Source organism: Calonectris borealis, chromosome 8 (genome assembly GCF_964195595.1).
Source record: "Calonectris borealis chromosome 8, bCalBor7.hap1.2, whole genome shotgun sequence".
Taxonomy (NCBI): Eukaryota; Metazoa; Chordata; class Aves; order Procellariiformes; family Procellariidae; genus Calonectris; species Calonectris borealis.
Genome location: NC_134319.1, coordinates 12453072 through 12479026, shown reverse-complemented (window position 1 = coordinate 12479026; position 25955 = coordinate 12453072). Strand labels below are relative to the sequence as shown.

Below are 25955 nucleotides of genomic sequence, written 5' to 3'. Positions count from 1 at the left end.
CACAGTTCATCAGGGATCTTCATTGTCTTCAAAAAGAACGTGATTGTAAAGACAATTCTTCCATCTACAGATGCTAAAAAGTAGTCAGTATAACATAGAAAGCTTAACAGTGTTTCTTCGTGAAAGAATGCTCGCTCCTTTTCTCCATTGGTCATTTTCTGATTTGGCCATTAGCCCATGCAAGAGGGATTTATGACCCGAGTGCTCCACTGTCTCCAAGAGCATTTGCGTGTAGATGCCGTCAAGGTGAATATGGTTCTCAATATGGAAGTTTTTAGACTTTCTCCCAAATGATGCCGGTTCTGAGATGTGCATTATTCCTACTGCAATAGTCCATCTCATGTCAGATTGGAAACTGCTGCTGTTGTTAGTCAATCACCTTAGTGACTACTTGTCTGCTAAATGAAAGAAGCACAGGAACAAGCAGGTGGTGACCCTACTGCTTTATGAACAGGACTTTCTGAGATGAGGCAAGTAGGAAGTCTTGTGCAAAGTCTTTTAGAACAGTGGTCTCTGAGTGTCCTCTACAAGTTATTAGAAATAGATAAAGAGGAGTGGTTGTACCTTTTTCTTAAACTGTCTTAAATGGGCAGAGAGTTTTAGTACATGTTGTACTTGGTGACTCTGCCTCTGCTCACCAAAGATCTGGACCAAGGATTGATCCTAATTACTTGATCCTAATCCCTAGAGACCTGGGACAAAAGCGGAGCTGACAACTGTCAGGAGTGTTGGAGCTGATACAGCAGATTGAAGGTGTCATTGCATTCATCGCAGATGTCTGTAACCCTTTGTGGGAACTCTTGCTTTCTCTGTGTGCAGAGAATAAGGAAAGTAATAGATATGTCATATTTCTGAAGAGGCGTGAGTATATTAGGTTTTGACACCACAAAGGGTCGCTACAAGTATCTAGTTTGGTCTTTTGTGTAACAGTGGCTCTAAGTTTCACAGAGTGACTTCTGCAGCTGGCTATGAACATATGAGATTATCTTTCAGAATTTGAATCAAGTTTTTCTAAATTATGAAGAATGACTGTGTTGTCAGACAGGCCAGTGTCATATTTGACTGCACTTACTTTAAAAAATGAGACTGTGTTGAGCTTGTTGTCTCCTACTATGTGACTTGACAGAATCTAGAAATGGGATGTGCCACTGTGAGCGCTTGGAAATGTTGACTCCATCTCTATTAATAAGTAAAATGCTTGTTCTGAGGGCAGTTGAGCTCATTGTTCAAACAGGTTAACTTCCTGCCCCCCCCAAAAGAGGGTGGCTATATCCAGGCTTCCTATCAAGAAAGGTCACTGGCCTGTATTAGCCTGTGAACCTATGAATGCGTGAGAATTATAGAGGAGGGTATTTGTTGGCCCTGGTGAAAACCATCAGAGACTGTGCTAACGCTTTAATAGTATGGACTCATGTAGGACAGTGTGGGCCCGTGCCCTGCTGCCAATTTGTTTATTAGTGTGTATTAGCCAAAGCGAGGGATGTCATTCAGGAACATGATGAAATTAGTCAACTTCAAGAGTTATCGAGAAGATCAAACTGTAACAAGAAGTTGGAACTCTGAAAGTTACAAATGTCAAGATGTCCTGTTGGGGACAGCTCAGGCTGCCGAGCACCCTTCTGTGTCCCAGGCTATTGTTTCAGCATTAGCTGGGATGTTGGAGTGCCTCCCACGTCTCACCATTTGCGAGGATCTAATTTGCTTGTAGGAATTTTTCTTTCGCACCACTGACCAAGCCTGCTCTTGCAGCTTTTTCAGTGAAGAGCAAGGAGACTGCAGCAATCTCAGGCTCTTAAATGAGTTACATGGAGATTTTTTTTTATTGAAATTGAAATTTCTTCTTTTGTATTTGCACCCTTTTCTAGCAGTGCTTCTATCAGTGTAACTTACAGAGGTATGAACATGCACATGCTATCTGTTTTGTTGCAGAGATCCTCTAGCATGTGCACTGCTTTCAGGGTTAAATTCGTCAATGAATAAGCAATGGAAAAATTGTTTATAGTATTAGTGAGATTATTAATCCCAGAGGACCTCCTCCCCAAGTTTACCTCTGTAACTAAAGCAAAAGGAAAAAGTTATTTGGAGAAGGGCAACAAACAAGACTGGAGAAATACCTGACTATTAATAGAATTTCTCAGTACATGTGGCTTAAAGAATATAAAAGGTTTTCATAAGAAAGAGTAGCTAGTATCTGGCATCCTCTCTGTGTAATGAGGACGGGAGAGTTGCTGCAGTTTTTTTTTGAACTTAAGTGAAAACATATGGCACAGCATATACTAAAAAACTAAACAGACATGATCCATGTAATATATCTCTTCCATGCATTTAGTCAGTAATTGTGTCATTGCTTAGCAATAATTATAGGTCTTCACTTCTACCTTTGTTCCTGCTAGATTGTTTTAAGCAGAGAGGCTGCTTTGTTGGCCCTGGATCAGTTTGTCTTTGAAGGTGATATTTATTTCTTAGGGAGTGACTGTCTTGTCACCATCTCAGAATTTGCCTCCCACCAGGAATCTAGGAAGCAATTTCTCCCCCGCAGTGAAAAGAGAATATTAAGAACATGTTTGAAGTGCTACAGTTCTATCAAATGTAGTATGTACTACTGGCCAGGAGACTTTGTATTTTCATCTGGTACAAGAGGAGCATCTGGAATTGGTGACACATTCGATGACAAAGAAATCAAGTCTTTGCCCAGAGCACCAATGCTAATAGATATATTGTGCAATGGTTAATTGTTCTTGTACTCGGTTTTATTTGGATGTTTTCTTTTGTGTTAGTGCTTCTGGGAAGAACCATGGTTCAGTGCTGCTTAGCAGTGGATTCATGAGTCTCATGGGGGAGAGGTCATTCATCTTGAGTGAAAATGTTGAGTTTCCAGGCGTGCAAAAGTTGGCATATCAAAATGTTATTGGGAGGAAATCTCTTCTCTTTTCATGCGTGTTCTTTTCTTGCATAGCTTTTTCTTCCACATCAACTTTCTTGGCATGAGCAATACTTTATCTCTGAGAAAACATATTCACTTGGACATCACAATTGAAATTTACAGCTGAACCAAAGAAAAACTATCAGAAAAGTAGGTCTTTTCCAACCTACTCTTCCAGCTCTTTATAGAGGCTGGAGTACCACATGCAGACACCTTCCCTACATTTGACTGGGTCTGTTTGATAATGAGGTGTCTCTTTTCTGCTTTAATTCTCCAACCTTGTCTTTATTTTGTTAGCTGTACTCTGTTGTACAGATGATTTTTGTACTGTGAGCATTTTTTTTTGTTCTTCGTATGTTCTTCCTTTAACAAACAAGCAAGAAGCACAAGCATGTATAGCCGTTAGTTCTGTTTAGAGTAGGTATTAACACAAGATTATTGTTTCTTCTTGAGTTTGAGGCAGATTTCTGAACTAGTTTCCAATAGAATTTTACATTTGACCAAAATTGGTAATGGTTGCCATTATCACATGGGAATATAGCTATAAAAATGTTGCTGTTTCTCTAGGGAATCTAGCTGATTTTATAGCCTCAAGAAATTAAATGAAAGGGTTGAAAGGAAAAAAATTAAAAGTTTCAGAAGAGGTAGAGGATCAGCTTTTCATTACTGAATAAAGCCTCTAAAGGGAAGTTATATTGTGAATTTTGAAGTTAAATCAACTCTTGCTCTTGAGCTCTCTTGATGAAAGTACAACCCTCCAGTGCAGTCCCTTATTTCAGTCAAAATTGATGCTTTGCTGTTGAATGTGCTTAAAGAATAGCCTTTCTCCCAACCCACTGAGAAGGGAAAGGTGCCCCAGGGAGATCTCAAACCCCAAGTTCGTAGTTAATTGAGTGACTCCATATTGGAGTTCTTCCCAGAATTGTTGAAGTGCAATTGAGACATGGATATTATTCCTATCTTTTACCTCCTAGAGGGAAGAGCAGGTCTTCTCTGGCTGTTGTGTTTTGAAGTGACACATCTTAGTGCTTCTGCAAGGGTCAGGAGAATTAGGAATCACTGTAGTAGTTACTGAGTTTTTTGGCCTTGAAGACATTGTCTGGCCACCTGTGAAGGGGCAACAAAAATGCAGCAACAAAGGGAAGAACAGCCCTCTATAACAACTGTATTTCTTTTCCCACTTGTCTTTGGACAGCACATTGTGAATCTTTCAAATACCATTTTCATTTGGCGTGAATTAGCCTGTTTCTACAGGCTTTATTGCTTCCTGTGCCTCAAACTTGAGTTTGGATCAAAATGGTTAATGCATGGTTATTGTAAAATGTTGCCCATTTTTTGGCATAATTGTTTTTATGTTCCAACTTTCCAAGCCCTGGGATTATGTTAGGAGCTACGCTTGTATTCTGAAAAAACAAACTCTTGCTTGTGAAGAAAAGCTTGAAAAAAAAAATCCCTGAAGGCTCCAAAACTACGATGTAAATGAAGAGTCCAAATGTTATGTATTTTTTTCATATCTTTTGATAAAAAAAGGCCTTAAGGGCTTTCTGGAGCTTACATCTAACACATGCCAGGTTTTCCTAAAATTGTTAGGGAGGTACCATGCATCTTCAGTCTTTCTTTTTTTCTTTTGTTTTATGTTTGTATCTATGGAACACTATAAGCCTCTTGTTTTAATACCATTAAAAATCATCAGTGGAAGTATTGGGATATTGGAAGTAGTGGCAGTTTTAAGTCCTCTTGTAAGTAAGGTGTATCTCAAGTAAACCACCTAAATCTAGTACAGCTAATGACCTCAAGAAACCATTCTCTTGTATTTACACACAAGATGTGATTTGGGGACAGATTCCTGCAGTTTGTAGTTAACTGTCTTTGAGAGGCAGTTCACGTGTTTTCAATTTGCTTCTAAGTTCTGGAAGTCTTAGTAGCTGCTTTCTCCTGCATAGACCTCATAAAGTTAGTTGATCAATAATAAAAAGAAGCGGTGCAAGGAATTTCAGACTCATTTTGATACCTGTTGTTCTCACTGGATTCCCAGCTTCAGTAAGATACAAATAATATTGTGTGTCTACAGCTGGACATGATGTTTCTGGGAGAGAGCTGGAGGACAGAATATGTGGTGGGACTTGGGTCCGTGGCCTCGTGCTGGGCACCAGGGTGGCAAATCCTTCTGTAAAAGATCACTCCTCAGCTCTCATATGGAGTGAGATCTTAAGGAAAAAAATGCTGAAGAAGGAACTTTATACAGACCTGAACTTTCAGGTAGTGTAAAAAAAAAAAAAGTGTGCACTGGGTTTGTGCTTACAGCTTGTTTGTAAATATTGCGATTTGTTTAATCCATAACATTGATAGTGTTTAGCTTACTCTCCCTGCGACGCTGACACACACCTGTGGCATTCTGTTATTGTGGGACAGGGATCCATATGCAGAGGAGACTGGCATGCTTCAGGGATGTCTATCAACCTCAGTCTAGTCAGAGTATTTCCAAAAGCTGAAGCTGATCCCCACTGCCCTACAGAAGTGCTGGCTAGAGGTGTGGCAGCTGGGTGACCAGCTGTGGAGGGGGGCACTGACCACGGCTCGCAGGGCAAACACGAAGAACTGTGGCAGTACACTGTTCCCTGGCCCTAATGCATGGTATTCAAATACTTACTGCTGGCAATAAGGACACGTAGACTTGCTGAGTTTTTGAGGAAGATGGCTGGTATGGACACTTGAAAAATTACAGCCTCTTCTCTTGGCCACTTGAGAATGCATGAACAGCCCCAATTTGCCTACTTTCAAGGCAGGCAGAAGGTAGACCTTGTGAGATGCCTGCAGTAATCCCTGTGGAGTGGAAAGGTCTCCCATCTTTTTTTAATGATACAAGTGAGAAGCTTATGCATTAGAAACAACAATGTTAAGTGTTGTTGACATTTACAGTGAAGGCCTCCACTCCTCCACATAAATAACAGAGAAAAAGGCTAGAATTGAGACTTAGGCTGGTTCTCACTGTGTGGTCACTGCCTGCCTAATTTCTAACGATTTACTTTTAGTTTTTCCAAATGTCTGAAAATTTCAGGGTCAACCTGAAGTCAAGACGTACTTGCATTCAGAGAAATCATGCAGTCCTGAGCTGCCTTTGAATCTTCTGATGCTATAAGGCAAAGCTGATAGAATATGTCATGATAACTCAGGATTCTTAGATAAATGTAGTCAACTCCTCTAGATGGGAGGAAAATGTGCAGAGGCTTCTTGCTTTGTTTGTATAGTAATAGTGTGTGCATAGTGGTTGACAGATGAATGGGTTAATCTCCTGCTCTCCTCAATAATCTAAATTCTCCATGACAAGAAAAAAATATAATAAACAAACTATAGCTGCAGAAAACTGCAGTAGATTGCTTGCCCTGGTGATGTGTTCATTATTTAATAATGGGAGAAAGTAAGGGTGAAAATGCAGGATATTGGTGTTCCTTTCCATTAATTTATCATTAAAGGATGGTAGCAGACCCATATGAAGAACATGTAAACCAGAGGGCTATCTGAAGATGAAAGCCTTTGCAGAGGGCTCCTTATCTAGGAGTCAAAGGCCTCATTCTGTTCCTAGTTATGTCACTTACTTGCCTTTTGACCTTCAGTAAGTTTGATTCTCTCAGAGTATAAAGACATTTACTGCTTTCAGAAGTGAGGAGAACAGCTGGAGGACCTGAGAGGGTGAATTCAGGAATATGGATGTATGTTTACATACGTGTGTATATGTATCACCTTATAGCCTTTGACTTGAAGGAGCTGTGTAAAAGCCACATATTTTTACTGTTGGAAGTTCACTTGCCTAATACCTCAACTAGAATCAAACAGCACAGACGTTCCTCCCTATATATAACATATGTATGTACACTATGTTCTTATGCTTACCATACGGATGGTTTCAGGTAAGCAGAACCACTGCATTAATTTGCTCTGTCTGATGTGAACTCTTGGAGCTAACACAAGTAAAAAATGGGCTGCCGGTGAGCTGCTGCTAAGATGCGTGCCACTCCCAGGACAGCTGACATCTGTAGCCCTAAGGATGGTGGAGGAAGGAGGAGGAACGATTTAGTATTGATAACGTCTGCCTTGAATCTCATGAGGGTGAATAGCAGGAGCAGTGCACAGGAAGCGATATTGCTGTTGGGTTTACTCAGCCTTCAAGCGGTTACCAAAACTGTGGCCACTGAATGGCTGTTGGATGATCTGCACGAGACGAGTTTGGTATTTGGATTCAGTTTCCAGTGGGAAGTTTGTATTTCACAAAACATGCAGCTAATTAGCACCTGCTGGGCTGCCTGTTTGGCAGCTGGGAAGAGGCCAAAGATTAAATGCATTTCAAAGACGAATTCACCTTTTATCCATACGGGATAGGGGAGGAGAGTGACAGGGAAGAAGTGCATGGTTTTGCCCGAGCTGTTCTGTTCCTGCCTGCTCAGCATGTCTGAAGGATTCCATGGACAGTGCAAGGTAGCCATGGTACAGTGCTGCCAGCTCTCCTTGTCCGGAGTAAACAAGACGTAGAGCTGGTGGATCTGCGGGAGCCGCCTCTGTGCCAGCAATAAATGGCAGCTAATAAGTGCTGCTTGATCTGAGCTGACCTTCCATGGAGCCCTGCAGGTCTCTGCACCGTGCTCTCCATGGTTCATGTTTCTGGGTATATGGTGCTGAGACATGTCTGCTGGGTTGATTTGCTGGGGTTCTGCATTGAACAAAAGTAGCTGAAACTTTTCCAGACTGGAAAGGGCCCTCAAAGAGTTAGAGACCTGCTTGGATGGGGATGTGTCTGAGCTAATGAATTCTGTTACACCTGAGCTGGCTGTGTGCCTGGGCCCTGGAAGCATGAGATGAGTGCACGCATACCTGTTGCTTGTAACAGGAAGGATTTTTTTCCTTTTTAGTACTCAGAACACGTATACTCAGGCCCCTCGTGCCCTTCCTTGGTGCACAGGTATACAAGGCAGAGCACACCCACCACTATGTCTGTTCTTCACAACTTGGGTAAACCATCTGGGGGGAAAAAAAAAGAATCAAAACAAATTGTTTGCATAGCTGTTGCCCTAATAAAACAATCTTTCTTTTAAGCACAGGTTCATGTTAAAGCAGGGGTTGTACGCAGCTGGTGCCTTTTAAAAAAAAAAACAGAAAATAAAATCGATGGATGAATGGAGAAATCTGACAGTTATCAGGAACAAAATGTGCTCCCCTGATACACTGATCTTGGGTTGTTCTGTTCTTTGTTCTTTGCTGTGTTCAATGCAAGTAAGTCCCAATCACGAGCTCTATCCCTCTCCCTTAAGAATATGCCTACCCCAGAGAAACTCGCTTCCCTGGGTGCCAGCTGTTCCCGCTGCTGTCCCACCCCAATGGAGGGGTTCTGTGGCCAAGGTGCAGCATACCTGGGCTGCTGCTGATCAGATTTGCTACTAAATCAGGTAATGGTTTAGTATAGGTTGTTTAGAAGTTTAGCATCAATGTGTATGACATCCAGACTGGTTTGGTAGCCTTTCTGCCACTGTTCTGTAGAACAGGCTTTTTTTTTAATCTGCCCAGAAGCTACTGCATGAAGATAGAACGTGTTAGTTATTGCCTAGATCATGGGGATACCGATCATGTTGGGCATACACTGGGGCAGTCTCTGTGGCTCGGGTCTTGAAGATTTGGCCTTTCTTTTATCCTTTCAAAACTTGCTTTCTTGCTTTCAGTCCTTGACAGATCAGTATTGAGCCAGCAGCTGTGCACAAATCCTGTTACTTGAAACAGGAAGGAATTTTTCTTTGTAGCATTTGTAACATTTACTTGTACCCGTTATTATCACTCAGTACATAGGTATATAAGGCAGACTATGCTCATCACCCTTTCAATTTCTCTCTTACCCTGAAGAAAGCATGCTCCATCAATTAACTTTACATAATGCACCTGCTTTCCTGGTGCCTGATTTTCTTTAGTCATAGTCTGGAGATGAACACTGCTTTGTGTCCTGCAGGTCACTATCTGTGATAGTAGTCTTTGCAGTGGTGATTTCAAATGACCCTCCACCTTGACCCAGCTGTGGTAAAAGATCCTGCCAGTGGTTTTCTGTTGTAGGTATCTTCATTGTCTTGTGAAATGTTGCAGATCAGCCGCAGGAGCATCTGCTGATCCTTAAAACCTTGCCCCAAGAAGATACAGAAGCTCCTTCTGAAGAAGGTCTTGTCCTTCCATCCTGTGCCAGTGAGCAAGGTGCCAAATGCAAGTATCCACCTCAGCAGCAGTGTAGAGAACTCTCTTCTAGTAGAGTTCCAGCTCAGTCAAAAAGATCTAGTGCCTCTCCCCTGCCCAGCCATTAGCTTTTCCTGTTAGTGCTTGTGGCTTCTGCTCCTGGCTTCCAATGAGGGTGCTAGACTAGACGAATGGGCACTGAGGACATCTGTGCCACCTTCATTCCTGCTGCGAGTCAACACTTGGCAGTGAAGTCCTTCGTCTTTTTTTGAGCTTCATTCAGCAGTTTTGAATGATAACACTGTGACTTGTGCAACTTCCAAACTTGTTGTTGTTGGACTGTGGGGGCTGCTGAAGAGATATCTCCCATTTGGCTATTCATAATCTGTACTGAATGTCCTGTATTGTTGTTTGGTTTGTTTGTGTTTTCTCTCTGGATGATGAGAATGGGGAGCATCCCCATCCCAAATGCTGCCATATCCAGTCCTAAAGTAGTCATATTTCATTCCTGAGCATTCACTATGAAGGCATTACTAATTAGCTGGCAAGATGAGAAAAACAGAATTTTCTGAGTGCATTAGTCAACTGTATTTCTTTAATGTGCTTTTTAATATAGTATAACAGATGGCCTCCAAGTAGTGTGGGGTGTTAACTTGTGGGTGGTAGAGCAAACCTGGCATAAGAAAAGCTTGGTAGATGGGAGGTTGCAGCCCTTGACATGCAATCCTTTCATCTCTTTTCTGAGAGTGTGGGAAAACAACCACAGTAACGTATACTGTCCAGTAAAAGTCAACGTATGAGACAGGCCAAGGATAGGACTGTGGCATGGTGCCATTAGAGGTCACAACAACCTACTGCTGTTGCAGCAGACTTAGGGAAATAGCATTCCTGTTGGAGAGGGAGCCTGCTGCCAATGCGTCAAAAGAAATTCTTCAGATGAAGGAAAATTAAACAAAACCATTATTTTGTTAGCAAAGTAAGTTGCTTTTACCCTACATATTCCCTCTTTCCTTACTCCACTCCAAAATACGATCTTCTCAAAGTTCCCCGTTCCCAGCTTGTAATGGTTGGCAGGGGCTGTCAGTAATGCCATGTCAAAAACTTCCCCAAACCTAAAAGTAACCATCAGAGTTTTCTGGTTATCACCTTTGTTTGTCTGCCTTGTGTGTCTCACCAGCTTGTTGTGAGGTTCAAAGCTGTTTGGCACGTGGGCTGCCTCGAGCTTGTGTGTTTGTCCCACACCCTCGTCCTGTAGTTTCTGCGGAGGGATATAGTAAATAAGAACAGAACTCTCTATTTGAAAGGGACTCCCCTAGCTGTGCTGATTGCAGTAAGTAGTGTCTATCAGGAAAACGATTTAAGATTGTAAACAATCACTTGATGTCAGTCGTCTTAATGTTCCTGTGTCATTTTTAATCTTTTGTAAAGAAATGAGACTTATTTATTCCTTTTGACTGGTTGTTTTCTAAGAACTTTTGAACTAGTTGACCGATATATTTAAGGGAAGGATATGATAGATATTTACAATCTCCCAAGGGAAGTGGAAGGGAACTAATTGTTCACAATCTTTTCTAGTATAAATGAAGCTCAGAGAAGCCGTATTCAAAATCAGGAAAGGGAAGTGATTGAAAGTCCATATGGATCCAGGAGGATTCTGAGCTCGTGGAAGAGAAATCAATGAGGGTTGCCAAATACATAGAAGCTATACCTGGCACATGAAATCCCTGACTTGAAAACAGTTAAATGGTAGAAGAGATTTTCAGGCCACAGTCAGAGTCAGGATTTGGAGACAGATGGACTTTTTGTCGGACCCAGTACAGCCATTCTGAAGTTACTGATGCATTTGTAAATCCAGACTAGCCAAAGTATTGCTGCTTCTTGGCCCTGGACGGGTCATGGTAAAGGAGTTTGGACCTTTATAGGGGAGGGAGGTAGAAAAATTAGGGACAAAGGACAAAATCTAGAAGGAAGCAGACTCAAAAATTTCCATAGTCAATAGAATTATTTATGTGTAATCATTGTGCTTCTAGAATTTAATACATTTAATTTGTGTGTGTGTCTGTGCTTGCATAACTTACATCATCTGGTTGCTGCAGTGTTCACTGGGTATCAGTGTAGGTTGTGGTTCCATGGGCATTTCTTTAAGCAACTATGATGGTTTCATTGGATTCTGCCGTGAAGAAAGCCAGACTGAGGAACTGAACCTAAACTAAAAGTAACCCAGGAAAATAAAAAGCATTAGTTTTAACCTGGTTCTGTTCCTACTTCCAGTTCACTGCTCAGCTGCATAAAAGCTTCTCTGAAAGCAAGCATTGACAGTGATACTGGCTTTTTCATGTCTGAAGTGTTTGTGAAACTGCAGTCTCAGGGAAGTGGGTATGAAACCACTGCCTTAAACTGTACTGTGTTTGTTCTCTGTCACTCTCTCTGTGCAAGGCATTTGCACACTGCATCCGAATTTGGCACGTAACATGTCTTTGCAGCCGGTGCGTGAGGGTCATTGTCCAGAGAAAATAGGAATATGCAAGTTAAAGTGTTTATTCCTAATGTGAACCTTATTTCAGTTCCTCCAAGTAACTGCTTCAGATGCTTTACATCACTTTGTTTTTCATTGCCATTAGAAGTGAGAACTTGTTCCTAATGTCTTCTTCCTTTCTCCCCAGATAATCTGATCAAAGCCATCCTGTCAGCAACCAAAGATTACCGTCTAACTCCAGCTCTTGACAGGTAAGATGAGACCTTTTAGAATAGACAGAGTAGAAGTGATTATTTTCCACGTCTTAAATAAATTTTGCTAGATATTTTTGCCAGAAATTATTGCCAGTAAATTTGGCTGTGCTTTGGAGGTAGATCAGGAGCTGGAAACTGAGTCCTCTTTCCAGTAAATCTGTAAACTCTGGAGACCTCTGTTAAGTCAAACATGAGTGGAAAAAAGCATTTACCTTTTGACTATTTCCTTATCTTTTGTTTCATATGGTGTTACAATACACCCTCTTGCCCCTTTTTCAAATAAGTAAATAAAAGGTTTTCAATAAACACATTATTCTTTTTCAGCCTTTCTGACAAAGCAACAGGATCACAAGAAACTCTTAGAGGGAAAGAAGGGACTGGCTGGTTTTAACAATGTTTCACTAATACCTCACTCTTAAAGCAGGAATGTGTGATTGTGTTGGCCAAGCCTGTGCCAGGATGTGATAGCGGTCCTCTGGGTCCTGTGGTATTTAAATTGATGCCTTTAGAAGAAGTTCCTTTGATTCTTCAGTCCTATTGTAGAGGTTGCTTCTGAAACTCACTGGCATGTTTACAATCAGCTTCCCAATGATAGTCCTTTAGTCTTTCCTACCCTTGCTTTTCTGTCATTCCTTCTCTTTGCCCTGCAGTTTTGGTTTAGTGCCGCCTCCTGGATTAGAGGTAGTTTCTTTCAGAAGCTGCCAGAGGTTTTTACTGGGACATGATCTCTTTTCAAAGTCCTGGTACTACTTCTTTCCAAGCAGTGGTACTTCCTTGAACCTGGGCTAACAACACAGTTCCTGCTTTCTAAACACATTGGTTTTATTTCCTAGCCCAGTTCCCCTTCTGCCCACTTTTCCATGACAAAGTTCATAAGCTTTTCCAGCCTTTCTGTAGGTCTCCGCATCTCTCATGTTGATTGTAGAGCTTGCCCGCTGTAGTTAGAGTTGGGAGTTACTCTCTATGTGAAAGTTTATTCTTAGATTTTTGCAATCTGTGTGCTAATTTAGGTTGCTTTGAAGTTTGCCTTGCCTCACAGCAGTGCCGGATAGGGTTAGCCTTCAGAGTTTGGATTAATTTGAGAAATGATGTCCAGAAGGCAAAACATTTTACAAATTACCTTCTTAGAGATTTTGTACACAACTGAGTCTCACCCATCTGGGGTTTATCTCAGCTCTGATTGGAGAATTAAGATTTTAACCTGTTGAAAAATCCACATATACACTCTTTCAGAAGGTTGCTCATGGGAAATTAGTGTTAATGACAGAGGGCAGTTGGAAGATTCTTGCAGTGACGGTTAATGTAATTGTGACCCTTGCTACTCACCTGTTTTTTGAGGAGTGGAATGTTTCAAGTTTTTTAAGTCATTTCACAGGAGGTTGTGAAACATAGCCACTCTAGCATGAGCTGCTCTCTTTGGGTTTATATTCTTTATGATGGGTTTGGTACAGAGATAGGAAAGACCTAACACTCAAGCCTTCATGAAACTTATGCGAAGTCCTTGAGATCTCAACTATGAATGAGACCTAAGGAACAGGCTAGAAATGTATTTCCATAGCATTGCAGTAACAAGGTTTGGTGGTGTGTATGCTTGTAAACACACAGATATCTTGGGGAAGTACTGTTTTCTTGGGAATTTTTGTGATAAATGCAAAGCAGTAGATGTTGGTTGTGTAGTACATATGCCTCACAGTCAAAGGCATCCCAGAGCCCTTCCAAGTGAGCAGGTCTTAGGAAAGATAAAAATTGAAGCTGATGTGCGAGAAAGGGACAAGAAAGGCTTGGGATAGCAAGCTGCAAAGTGAGAGCCTAAAGCAGTAAGTGGATGGAGTTGCAACAGAAGGGTTATTACGAGAGAGCGCTTGGGTACTGTAGGAGGTGTTAAGCTACTGCAGTGCTGCTCTTGGAAACCTGCTTGGTGAGTAGGACATAGATGAAGACTTGGGTATGCTTCCAGAAATGTTCTTTAGCCGTAATGGTCAATGATTTACAGTGCTGGCAGCAATGGGTATCTGCCATTTTGGATTCCAGAAGAACTGATGGAGCAGACTGATGAGGGAAGGCTGGCTACTTTCTCATCTTGTCTCAAGCTCAAAGCAGAGCCCAACAGTTCCTCTCTGTGGCAGCTCCAGTGCGCTGGGAGCAGGGCCTTGAGGTTCGGCTCACTCCCTTCTGCTCACTGGTCAAGGAGAAAGTCCAGACCTCTCCCTTTTGCTCACTACCTTGGAGCAACTGGAGAGGGCCTGACTTAAGGGACCTTTAAAGGTCCCTTCCAACCCAAACCATTCTATGATTAAGGGCTGAAAAAATGCCTTATTGTGAAAGAGTTAGATAAGAGAGACAGCTAAAGTCTGTGAGGTACAAGGGGTCAGACTTAGGAGATCTTGTGAACCCTTCCACTTGTAGGGTCTCAGAAGTCTAGTGGGCTGATTCTAGCAGTAGAAAAGAAGCTCCAGGTTCACCTTTTCTTCAGGATGGAGTTACACCAACATCTTCTCTGTTGGCAAAGCCAGTCTAAGAAGCTATCTTTGCTGCTGCTGCTGCCTGCTCTCAGACTGTAGCTCCTTACTTCTCCTTGTGCTGCTGCTATTGTTTTAAGAGGGACTTTAAAGTGGGTCACTGAAACAATTCCAGTTTAAAAGTTCTTCTCTTAACCCGGGTCATTCCAGTGACCTCATTTACAGAGCTCCCCTCCTACTGAAGAGTTGCATTGGCGCAGCGCTGCAACGGCAGCAGGAGAGGCAGAGGGCTGGGGATGGGTGGGGAGGGTGAGCGCTGCCGAGCCTATTGAAGCAAGTGTTCATGTAACCACATGCTGAATGCAGCTTTCCCGGGGGAAGGGTGGGAGAGGCAGCAGAGGTGAGGTCAGAGCAGTGCGTGAGAACATAGGAAGGAAAGAGGGGATTGGAGTTTTGTGGTGGGGCATCTACACCAAGCCTTTGGTCTTGTCCCCACACAAGCTTCTCCATTCTGTCCTCCTTCACAAAGCTGTCCCTTGAGATGTTACCTTCACTTGCTTCCCATAAGCCCTGGAAATGAACTTGTTTGTTTGATTATCCCTATGCCAAAAGGGCATCCTGATGCACCTTTCCTGACATAATGTACTGACGTGGTGCTGAAATGAGGCAAACTTGATCCTTCCGGGTATGCGTACACCTTTCATCATCCCCAAGCAGCTTTGCCAACTCACTCCAACTAATCCCTCCTTTGTGAGTAGAGTTGTGTTAATAACAAGCAGCAGCTCGAGGGCATGTGAACAAATGCTATAGTTCACGCCTGTAACATAGTGTAAGTGATGCCGTGCTTTCTTAGGTTTCTTCATGACTCCTTATTATGGCACCTTTGTGTTGAACTGCTTATAGTAACCTGCTTCTGCTCCAGGGCAGGAGGTAGGTAAAGCTGCAGTTGTGTTTGTGAGGGTAGTTGCAACTCAGCTCTGAACTTTTCTGGAAAAGATTGGAGATCCAGGGAACATTCTCTAGAATCAGTGTCCTCTTCCTTCAGAGCTGGCATGTCTTTCTCCCCAATGCAGATGCTGGTGGGCCTCGTCTTTGACACTTCAAAGTTCTTTTGCCCTCTGTTGGCTTTTCCAGGCCCATTTATATCACTGACATCTTCACTGCTTGCTTTAGTGACTCCTCCAGTGACCTGCTCCTCATTCTGCAAATCGATCAGGGCTTGGTTTCTAGTTCCATGGCTCTTCTGCTGGCTGGACTTCAGTAGATTTGGGGGTTAAATCTCTGCGGTGATGACCTGTAAATTTCCTATGAAAAGACAGAAATATAAAAACCTGACTGACCCTTTTGTATTGCCTCCAGGTAGTAATGGAGGAAAACTGAGAGTTTGAGCTTATAACTAACACAGTCTTTATTAATGCAGTATATAAGCTAACAAGTGAGGAAGGAATTTGATAGAGCAGGAAAGGGGATGTGTGTGCCCCTCTGGCTCAGGTTGATAGCACCAGTTTAAGTAGCAGCAGCCAGATCAAACCAGAATATGCTAAGCCTCCTTAAGTACCAGTTACCCTGAAGACTTATTTTTAAATTATTCTGTTATATCTTTCCTCAAAGCCTTTAGTTCCAAAGTTGAGTAAAGGAAGGCTTTGTGGTTTTTCTCCCCTGACAAATCCCTAAAGTGCTTTGATAAGAGAGGAAGAGGAAGTAGCAATTGCTACAATGCATACATGTGTTTACAGTGCTATATTGTTCAAGAGGATCTGTGTGAATCGTGGTTTTGGTGTAGACGAAGTCAACCTCTGAGCACCTGTGTCAAGAGGCTGTACATCTGGCTGCAGCTCCCAGCTTAGGGCTTTAGGGAAAGTCTGTCTCGTGTGGAAAGTCCATGACCCTCCTTCATACCACCCTGGTAGCAAAACTGGAACCTGGGCTGTGTCCGATGTGTTCAGTCCTTCAGCTCTTCTGGAAAAGAAGTACAGCTTTGACATACTGTGTAAACAAACAAAAAGGTGTTTGCGCACTTCTTTGTGGAGAAACAATTGAGCTGTAACTGATGCTGCTTGCACAGTGTGTTTCTTCAGCCAGAAACTTGCCTGGAGCCAGCAGTGACTTTGCAGGCTTCCCATGCTCAGGCACCGTCAGTCAGTGCTGGCTGTGAAGGAGCCCAGCTACGCTAGTGCCAAGTGTCCAAACTTCTGGTCGGGATGTGAGGTGCCTGACATCCCTGCTGAATGCTTGCCTTTCACAGTGCCATCAGGGTGGCCCTGCAATCTTCTCACTGTCCCACAGTGTGGTTGCCAAAGTTGGTGAGACCAAACCAGCTCACCTTTCTGCCTGTCTTGATCAAAACAGTCCTGGCTGCCCAGACTTGATGTACACGCCTGATGTGTAGAACGCACCTGAAGAAAGCAATCTGCACCTGAGTACTGCCATCTGAGTGTGCAACAGAAACTTCCAGCTTTGCAATGAGAGCGGGCAAAGTACTTTTGAAAGAAATTTAAGAAAAAGCTGCTAGAAGATCAAAGATTAGACCTTAGCGTCAAAAAGATACTAATGAAAAATCTTATCTGCAGACTTAAGGAAAAAGGAGGACGCATTTAAATATGTCAAGACCACCAGAGTATAAGAGTGGTTCAGACATGAAGCTGGGCAAAGGTCAGTTACGATGAGTAAAGGCAGAACCATTCAGCTAAGTATTTGTTTCATTTATTTGAGTAAAGGTAGAATGATGTTGTCCCATTTTACAGCAACAATGAAATACTTTCTGTATTTTTATTAGTAACTATGAGGATGTTAAATGACAATTATATGTCTCTTGAAATCAGAAAGCATTGAAGAGTATTCAAAGAGTTAAATAAAGAGTTCTTTTTGTTATTACTGTTTGCTTTTTAACCCTTCTTGTAATGGTGGATAGAACAGCAAATGTTGTGCCATTCCTGGAGAAGTATGGGAGATGACAAAGAGGTGGCTGTAAGCTGATTAGCTCAGTTTTGCAGAAAAAATCTTGGAAAGTTAGATCTGGAACAGAGCTAGGATGGCAGCATAATTGATGTCAGTTATCTTGGATTTTGTGGAAATGAAATCTTGTCATGTAGATGAAGGTGGGTTTTTTTTTTCAATTAACTAGAAGCTTGATAAAGGTAACCTTTTTAAGGTAGGCATTAGTTATTTGTCTCAGTCCATTATATTCTGATTGTACACAACACTGTTGTAGGCATGTCCTTTTTAGGAATGGGATATGTCACAGAGCTTTAAAAAGTTACTGTCAGGGTTGAGAATTAATCCTTTAGTGACACTTCTAGTGTAATCCTGCTGGCAGGTGTTCGCAGTGGTTAAGACCGGTCTGTAGGAAATGTAAAATTACACTAGGAAAATTTGCTAGAGCCAAAGACTGGGAAAGTAGAGAGTTGGAGGACTGGGTCAGTCTAGACTTTTTCGTAGGGCCCTTTTCTGAGCAGTCCTTTACTGGAGCCAAATCGAAAGTCAGGCATCTCAGAGGTGACAACAGATCATGCTTACAAGATGAGGATTACAGTCTGCAAACCAGTGACTATAAAAAGAGCATTGGAATGATGTACATAAAACCTCTGTGTAAAAGGGACCTTGCTTTGAGCAGCATTAGCTCCGCATGCTGGTCTTCCAGAGTCAGTGCTTCCGAGATTTGGGGAGAAGTTGAAAATGGTTCAGAGAGATACTGCAAATGTGACTCAAGATCTAGGAGAGCTGCCATACTGTAAGAGATGTGATGAGCTCAGTCCAGTTTGTATGGTCAAGAGAAAATTAAGAATGGGCTTTGATCAGTCTACAAGTGCTGTGTGGGAACAGGGCCATGAAGAGAGGCTGCTGGAACGGCTTTGGCTGGTGGAACTGGTTCTTTTATCTCATGTGTAGCGGCTCATGCTCACCAGTCTGACCCGTAACTGGTTATCCACCTAGAAGCAGATGTTTACACACATAAGTGGGTCACATGCAGATGTGGAAAGGACTGCTGACAGTAGATGGTGCTTTAATTTAGCAGAAAAGGGAAGAATGCGATTAAGTGGTTTGAGGCTGAAACAAACACATCTGTATTCAAAATTGGTAAGAGCTAGCGTCCTAACAGTAAGTGGGAAAGTGATAGAGGGGAGTGGCTACAGCTTGCAGCCTTTGGATTTCAGCATGGTATTCTTCTTCAAAACATAAAATTAAGAAAAGTCATGGCTCAGCAACAACTGGGTAGAGAAATTACAGTATTTCACCCCGCAGTCTGTTGTTTAAGAGGTCAAACTTTCTTATCGTAATCATCAAAAGAGCGTATTTTCATCTGAAATTTCACTTGGCCAGAACTGAACTATGTAATTTTTCCCTCCTGCAGCACGTTTTCCTTAAAGGTTTTGACAAAGCCGTTACCGTCTTTGTCACTCAGTTGGGTGTACTTGGGGCTGACTTTTTCCCTTCCCACCTTGACACAATATACTGCCCGAACCAGATCTTGCCTCTGCTTTCTCCTTGTTGCCAGAACGGTATTTTTTTTTCTGTGCCATTGTCTATAAAGTTCTTTCTCTTTTGTGATTTGATTATCACAAACATCCACACTTCTTCAGCCCTTAGGGACACGAGCACTGGGCTAATATGCCCATCTTATTAAGGAGGTTTTTTCTTTTGGAAAGGCTGGGATCTGCAGTGAGACTTTATCTGGGCTGGGGAAGCTGTTCCTGAGCGTTTCTTGGTTCTGTTAATTCTGCACATATCTCCAGCTAATGGCTCTGTCAGCGGAGTAACCCTCAGTGGTTTAGCTGAGTCTTTCAGTGCGCTCCAGCCCCGCTCCGCAAAGACAGACCCCACATAAGCAGAGCTTTCCTCACGCTGGCTCTTCTGATCACAGCGAGGACAGCCTAGAAGAGACCAGTTGACTGTGCCTGGGACTAGGAAGGCCGCCTGCTCCAAACAACTGATTGCCTTGGACCCTTTCCGAAAAAGGCTCTGCAGACACGTATTCCTTCAGTGAACTACCAGAGATGGAGGCACATTGCCAGGAGAGCCAGCTGCGTTTGGGATTAGATGGCTGGAAAGAAGTCCTCTCTCTGTCTTCAAAACGAAATCACTTTTTAACATCTGCTGCAGAGAGTTCTCGTGACTCGCAGTTCCACGAGAAACCATTCTCTTCCTTCTTTTTCCTGTTTCTTTGTTAATTACAGTTATTTTCCTTCCCTTTCCTCACCCATTGTGTCTCTATATATGTTTCCTACTGGACAGGAGTGTTAGGGGATCCTTTTTCTATCCATTTAGTGTTTTTCTCTTGGAGTCTCATGATAACTGCAGCAATTTTGCACTCAGCAAGGTGAGCACACCCCAGATAACCTGGCAAGATCTGCCTGCACTCAGAAAATTGCTTGGAGAGAGGACTTCCTCACTAAGCCTTTGGTTTATTGTTATTTCAGTGCTAAATGAATAATGAGAAGGTTTAAGTAAACAGATGGGTTTGATTCAAGCCCATCATACCAGGGGTGTGGGGGGAGAGGAGCTGCTTGTCCTGACAGCTCATCTCATTAGGCCACACGTGGTGTGAGGTGTTGAAAGCAGTTTATCACGTGTAATGCCTGGGCATGATGGGGTGAGCTGGGGATCAAGTGTATCTCTGTTCTCCCCTTAATTCTTAATATTCCAGAAGGTTTCCTATAGTTCTCAGATAGGTGCAAACTAAATATGCCCAGCTCGGTGTGTTTGAAGTTATGTGACAAAAATCACCTCTTTCCTCTGTTTCTTCCACAGTCTCAGCTGCCGGCGTTGTATTATCGTGGGAAATGGTGGAGTACTTGCAAATAAGTCATTGGGGTTAAAAATTGATGACTATGATGTTGTTGTCAGGTGAGTCTTTGGCATCACAGTTTTCTTGTCATATATTCAGTTTCTGTATCAGTTCACATGCTATGCAGGCAAACGTTAAACCTACACTAGTGACAATATCCATTTGTGTGGAAGCATTAGCTAATATGGAGGGGTAAAAAACCCAAGAGTATATAAATGTTTGTTATAAACGGTGATCACATCAAAAGGTGAAGGCACTCCTCAAGCATTCCATTTTCCACAGCTGTTTGGGAATGTGGTTTCTCCTGTGATCCCACTTCAACCTTCTCTTCATAGCTCATTTCTAAAAGCTGCTGCTTTTGTGATGCCCCTAGGTGGTGAAGCAGTAAAACATACTGTTAGGTATATCTCCTAGGTAGCTCAGGGAAGTATTATTGGTCACACATGTGTAGCATTCCCCGGGAGCAACACTTCACAGTTAGGATGGGAAGAACTAAAAATGGTGCAGCATAGGGTCTCAGGAAGCAGTAAGCCTCTGTGAGTGAGAACCCAGTAATGATTAAACACCTGTAGGTGCGCCTTAGAAACTGTGAATACTTTGCCTCTGTTTCAGTGCGAATGATGATGTTGAATAAGGGAGCAGACGCAAAGTGGTGTAGGAGTAGAAACGACCACAGTCAAAGTTAGGACTTCTTGCTTTCGCTGAGGACCTGGATCATCGCCATCTCAGAATGCTTGAAAAACGTGCTGATATGTGAAATCACAGGTCTAGTCATAACTCTTAGTAATAAATCTGTCAAGTCAGGGAGGTGTTCTGGGTGACTGGAGATTAACAAGCATAATACCTGTACTAATGGAGAGTGAGAGAGAGTGTGTGTGTAGGAGGGAGGGGGGACGTGCTCTAGGGAGCTACAGACCCATTAGTCTGACTTGAAAAAAGTGCAGAGCTTTATAGCAGGTTTTGAATCATGAGCAAGAAAATATTACGGTGGTAAATAGGAAAAGTGGGATAAACTGCAGTGTAAGTTTATAAAACTGGTTTACCAGTCTAAACTGCTATTTTTTTTCCTTAGTAAGATAGCTGATTTCATATTAAAGGGAACGTAACTGATATCTCTCTGAACTTTAGTCAACCATGAGACATGGTGGCAAATAGCAAATTCTTAGCTAAGGTGGAAGAAAGAAAAGGATTAGTAAAAGAATTTAAGGCATAGAGAAGGTACCATTTAGCATGGTCTCCTTTCTCTCCCATGCACTAGTAATGGGCACATGAGGGAAGAGCAGAATATACATAGAGTAATAAATACCCTTTAACTCTGGACAAAAAAACCAAGAAGATCTCTTTCAGTCCTTTGTTCCTGTGAAAGTTCCCTGCTTCCCCGACGGTGCTCTGGACACAGAGATGACTGTTCAGAACAGGATGAAACTTCTACAGCCCTTCTCCTAGTTCATCCCACTATCAGTTGCTAGTGAAGAGCTCTTACTGCTCATCATACTCTGGTGACTTGCAGTTATTTGAGCTGAATTAAAATTCAGTTATAGCCTCTTCTTGGACTCAGACTGTTCAAAAAGTAGCAAGAGAACAGTTTCAATCCATCTGGACTAAGCCACCCACTAAGATTTACATCAGAAAGTCCACTATTTAATTTCCAAATGAAAAGTTGAACCTTTTCTCTCCACATCAGTAAATCTAAGTCAGTTTGCAAGCTGAGAGTATAAGAGGGCAGCTAAGCACCTGTGCTGTCTGTGGGATGGATAAAGGAGAAAAAAGTCAACTGTAAAGGTTAAATGAAGCCAGGTGCTTGGATGTGGGACTGAGGAGGTGAGAGCAGACTTCTTCTTAAATGTATCCCACTGCTTCCGTTACTCCTGGGGAAGTCCCTTGTGTATAGCATCCTTTTTCATGGATTGCAAAAATCCTTTGAAGGATCAGATTTGGGACCTGGGAGGTGAATTTTAAGGGAAAAAATGTGGTAGATTTGTGAACAAAGGAGTGATCCAGTAGTATGTGGAGTTTTTTGGTGCATCGTGTGTTACCATGTGAGGATCGCTAATTGCAGCAAGAAATTTTGATCTTGTGAAGAGAGTTAGATCAGCTTTGACAGTTCTAAACCAGCTTGGAGCAAGTTAGTTACTGGGTTTTTTTTTTAACTGGATATTATCAGATTTCAGTGCAGACGTTATTCCCGGCTGTCACTCTGTTTACCTGGCAGCAGCTTCTTGCAGCAGTCAGTCGTCAGTGCTCTGAAATGCCTCCTTAGAATAGATTGCAGACAGAGGAAAAACAAGTATGTGTCAGAAATTCCTGGTTAGAATGAGATAGGGATTCACCTGATGATGATACTTTAGTGATATTTGGGAGGGTCTTCATGGTACCTAGGTTAGGAGTTAGTGTCTCGAAGCTCCCTGTGTCGTCAGTGGATACAGAGACAGAAGAACACTCTGAAAATTCTTCTGGAGAAAACTGCCTGTCCATGGGCAGTACGAGGAGGCCTGGCATCCTAACTGAGGTTTTCTAAGATTTAGCTGTGTTTATAACCACCAGTGTGTCCTGCCTGAGAAAGGGTTCAAACTGCGTAGCTTCCACCTTCGTGAACACAGGTTGTGGCTGCCAGAACTTTTCCTGCTCCATTGCCTGCGCTGCCCCTGGGGCACTGACCGTGGGGCTGACAGTGCTGGCTCGTTAGCAGGACTCCATCGCTATGACTCCGTCAGCAACTCACATTCTGGCCCTTTGCTGGAGACCTGAGTTCATTTTACTCAGGGAAATGGTTTGTTTTGTTTCCTGTCTAGATGCAAAGTAGGGGTCCCAAGTTTTGGGAGCTTTAACAAGGTAAGCAGCCAAACAGCAAACCCAGCAGCTGGGGGTGGGGAAAACCCTGCCAAAGAGCTACACATTGACATTTGAAACAACTGCAGATGCTAACCTTCCCCTCGACTTCAAGAAGGCAGATGAAAATACGTATAACTAGCTTTCTTTACATAGTACTTTCTTGTATTTATCTCTGTTACCTTTAGGGCCACGGCTTTTACATTATGTAGGCTCATCTACCCCAAAGAGGCACAACGCCTTGAAGTTTAAATAACATCCATAGCAAAAGTGAGTGATGTGTGAACGCAACAGAGGAAACAGTTCCGTCAGCAACAGAGGAAAAAGCAAGGGCTCAGGCTGGCTGAGAGCACTGTTTTTGCAGGTAGACAGGTCTAGGTACTGCAAAGTCAGGGTACAAAGCGAGGTTTTATAAACCACAAAAAAAAAGGCTTCATCTCCTGTATAAATTGTGGTGGTGCTGATTCTTGTTTTCCTTTTAACATTTTATTCCTAATGATAAAGTAAGTGTTTTTACTAAAAATGCATAGGAATTTATTCTCCTTAATTCTGAACAGAATTTCAGATTGTATACAGGGATTTTCTTCTACTAAAAGGTCTCCCACCTAAAATGCTTATCCGGGCTGAAAAAGACAAGTCCAGATCCTCATTAATGTTCCTACATGGCAAAATTTGCAGTCCATAAGCAGTTTCCAGTATATTGAACTACCCCAAGTCAAGAAGGATGCAATAATTCAAGCAGGCAATGCTGTTCCATCAGGGGCTGCTGTTTGACGTCAGCAAGACTTGTATTCCAAGTTACTTGACATTTCTTCAGCTTTAGGTTTCTAGTTTTGAATAGAAGTTCTCAATAACTTCAATGTCATGGAAGTTATCATTGCTGCTGACGCCAGAGCAGTTTGTTTTTTGAAGGGTAAAAACTTTGTCCCTGAGGGATGTTTTGACAAAAGCACAGCTAAACACATAGCATCCCCTTAGAAATCAGTGTGCCCAAGAGCAAAGCTGCATGTCTGCGTGGGTGTTTTCAGAGCAGGGTGCATTTCCACAGCAGAAACTCCCCCAAGTCAGTGAGACCGCAGTGCTGCTGAGCCTTACCCCAGCTGCGCAGCCCAGCCTCTTCCTTTGCGTTGGCATTGCAGGGCAGCTTGCCTTCTGGATGGGCCAGTTTGGGGAATTAAACCAGGTGGAGATTGTTCCTTTGTTTGTTTTTTTTTTTTTTAAATTATTAGCTGGCTTAGTTCCCTAAACAATCTCACTGCAAGTAAGATGAGCAGTGTAAGCTCTGGACTGGGGTTGGAGCTTGAGACCAGTTTCGCTTAAACTGCCATGGAGCTGCATCCTCTGTTTCAGCACAGTCTTGCAGAATCCAAGTAAGAGATCCCAGGAGCGATGGGATGTTAGAATATTAATGCTTAGTTTATAACTTTAAATTTGCAAGGACAATATTTTTCAGTTTCCTTTTCCAAAGCTTCCAACCCAATTTAAATCACAAGAGTGGATGTGCAGAAGTGGTTTGCATTATATTCAATGAAATAATTGAAATAGCTTCTAATTAAACTGTTGTCACTTGGTATAACGTTTGTGATGAAGAACTGTAAGAGTTAACATTTGCTGCTGTAACAGCTGCATTCAGGGAGCTCTTGCCCGGCAGTGATTGCTGTATCATCAACATGCATGAGCGAAAGTGGGAATTCATGACAGTGTCTTCTCTGGTTGCCCTGCAGGCTGAACTCGGCTCCAGTGAAGGGCTTTGAAAAAGATGTGGGTGGCAAGACAACTCTCCGGATCACATATCCTGAAGGTGCAATCCAGAAAATGGAGCAGTATGAGAAGGATTCCCTGTTTGTTCTGGCAGGGTTCAAATGGCAGGATTTCAAGTGGCTGAAATACATTGTTTACAAGGAGAAAGTGGTAAGAACGCTGTCAGCTTGCATTGTCAAGGTCTCCTAATTAGAAACAGTGGGCAGACATGATATCACAGTCATATTTGCCCCATTTTGGTCTGAAGAGAGGTCCTCTGCGTGTCCTGCTGCACTTAAGTGAAGGCTTTTTTACCTCCATGGACTTCAGCTTTAATTAAATATGCTAAAAGACATCTCTCTGTAACCTGACCTTGCATCACAGATGAGGCTTTCTATTCAAGATTATGTCAGTGTGTGCTATGAACAATGAATTTAATTTTTATTTATTTTAAAGAGTATAAAAAAGGACCAACTTTTCCATGGATTTTATGAACTCTTAGGGTTTAAGAGCAGAGGAAGGAAAAGAGTAAGGGCAAAGGGAGGAAATGGGAGTTTGGGGATAAGGATGTGATGGCACAGGAGGGGAGGAGGAGACAGCAGCAGCATAACTTGTTGAAAAGGCTACAATCCACAGACTTAATATGACCTCTTGAATAGCACAAGCCATTATATTTTGCTCTGTTATTGCTGTACTGAGATTCATGATTTGTGTTTGGCTAAAGTATCACCTGGAAGAACAGTATCAAGTCTAATTTAAAACCATTGAAATGGTGGATCCACCACTTTCCCCATGTAAATATTTTGTCCCAGTCACTTGCATTAGTGCCCTTCTGAAGTACCATCGACCTGTTACTGGTCAGGGTTGTCCTCTGTAATTCACCCATCCTAAATGGAATCAGGTTGTGATCACTGACTTCTTATTCAGTGGATGGCTCATCTTTATCTGTTGTCATGAAGTCCGGAATAAATGGCCTCTATTTGTTTTACAAATCTTATATCTGTTTTCAAATGTTCTTTAATGATTTTTCAACAAATAACCAGACAAATGGATTAATGTTCAGAGGATGGGATGTTATATTGTGTGTTTGGAGATGAAGAGAGGAGGTTGGCAGCTCACCATATATAGAATGAAACAGTCTGGGAATATAATTGTATACAGTTGTTACATAGATGGCCTTAAGGGCTCATACCTTGCTCTTGTCTCACACTGGCACCAACTTGCAATTATTTTCCTGGTACCAGACGGATTAAGTTACCTGTCAGCCTCTGGGCAAGCACAAGGG

The 25955-nt window shown here is 42.4% G+C and overlaps 1 protein-coding gene across 3 annotated transcripts in view; it reads left to right on the top strand.

The window, feature by feature from the left end:
• ST3GAL3 (ST3 beta-galactoside alpha-2,3-sialyltransferase 3) overlaps nucleotides 1-25955 on the top strand; it is a 187123-nt gene that overhangs the window by 113152 nt on the left and 48016 nt on the right. For all 3 annotated transcript variants that reach the window (XM_075155987.1, XM_075155986.1, XM_075155988.1), the window contains 3 exons: nucleotides 11791-11854; nucleotides 20065-20160; nucleotides 24655-24841. In XM_075155987.1, coding sequence (XP_075012088.1) covers nucleotides 11791-11854; nucleotides 20065-20160; nucleotides 24655-24841 — 347 coding nt within the window. The remainder of the gene's footprint in view (nucleotides 1-11790; nucleotides 11855-20064; nucleotides 20161-24654; nucleotides 24842-25955) is intronic.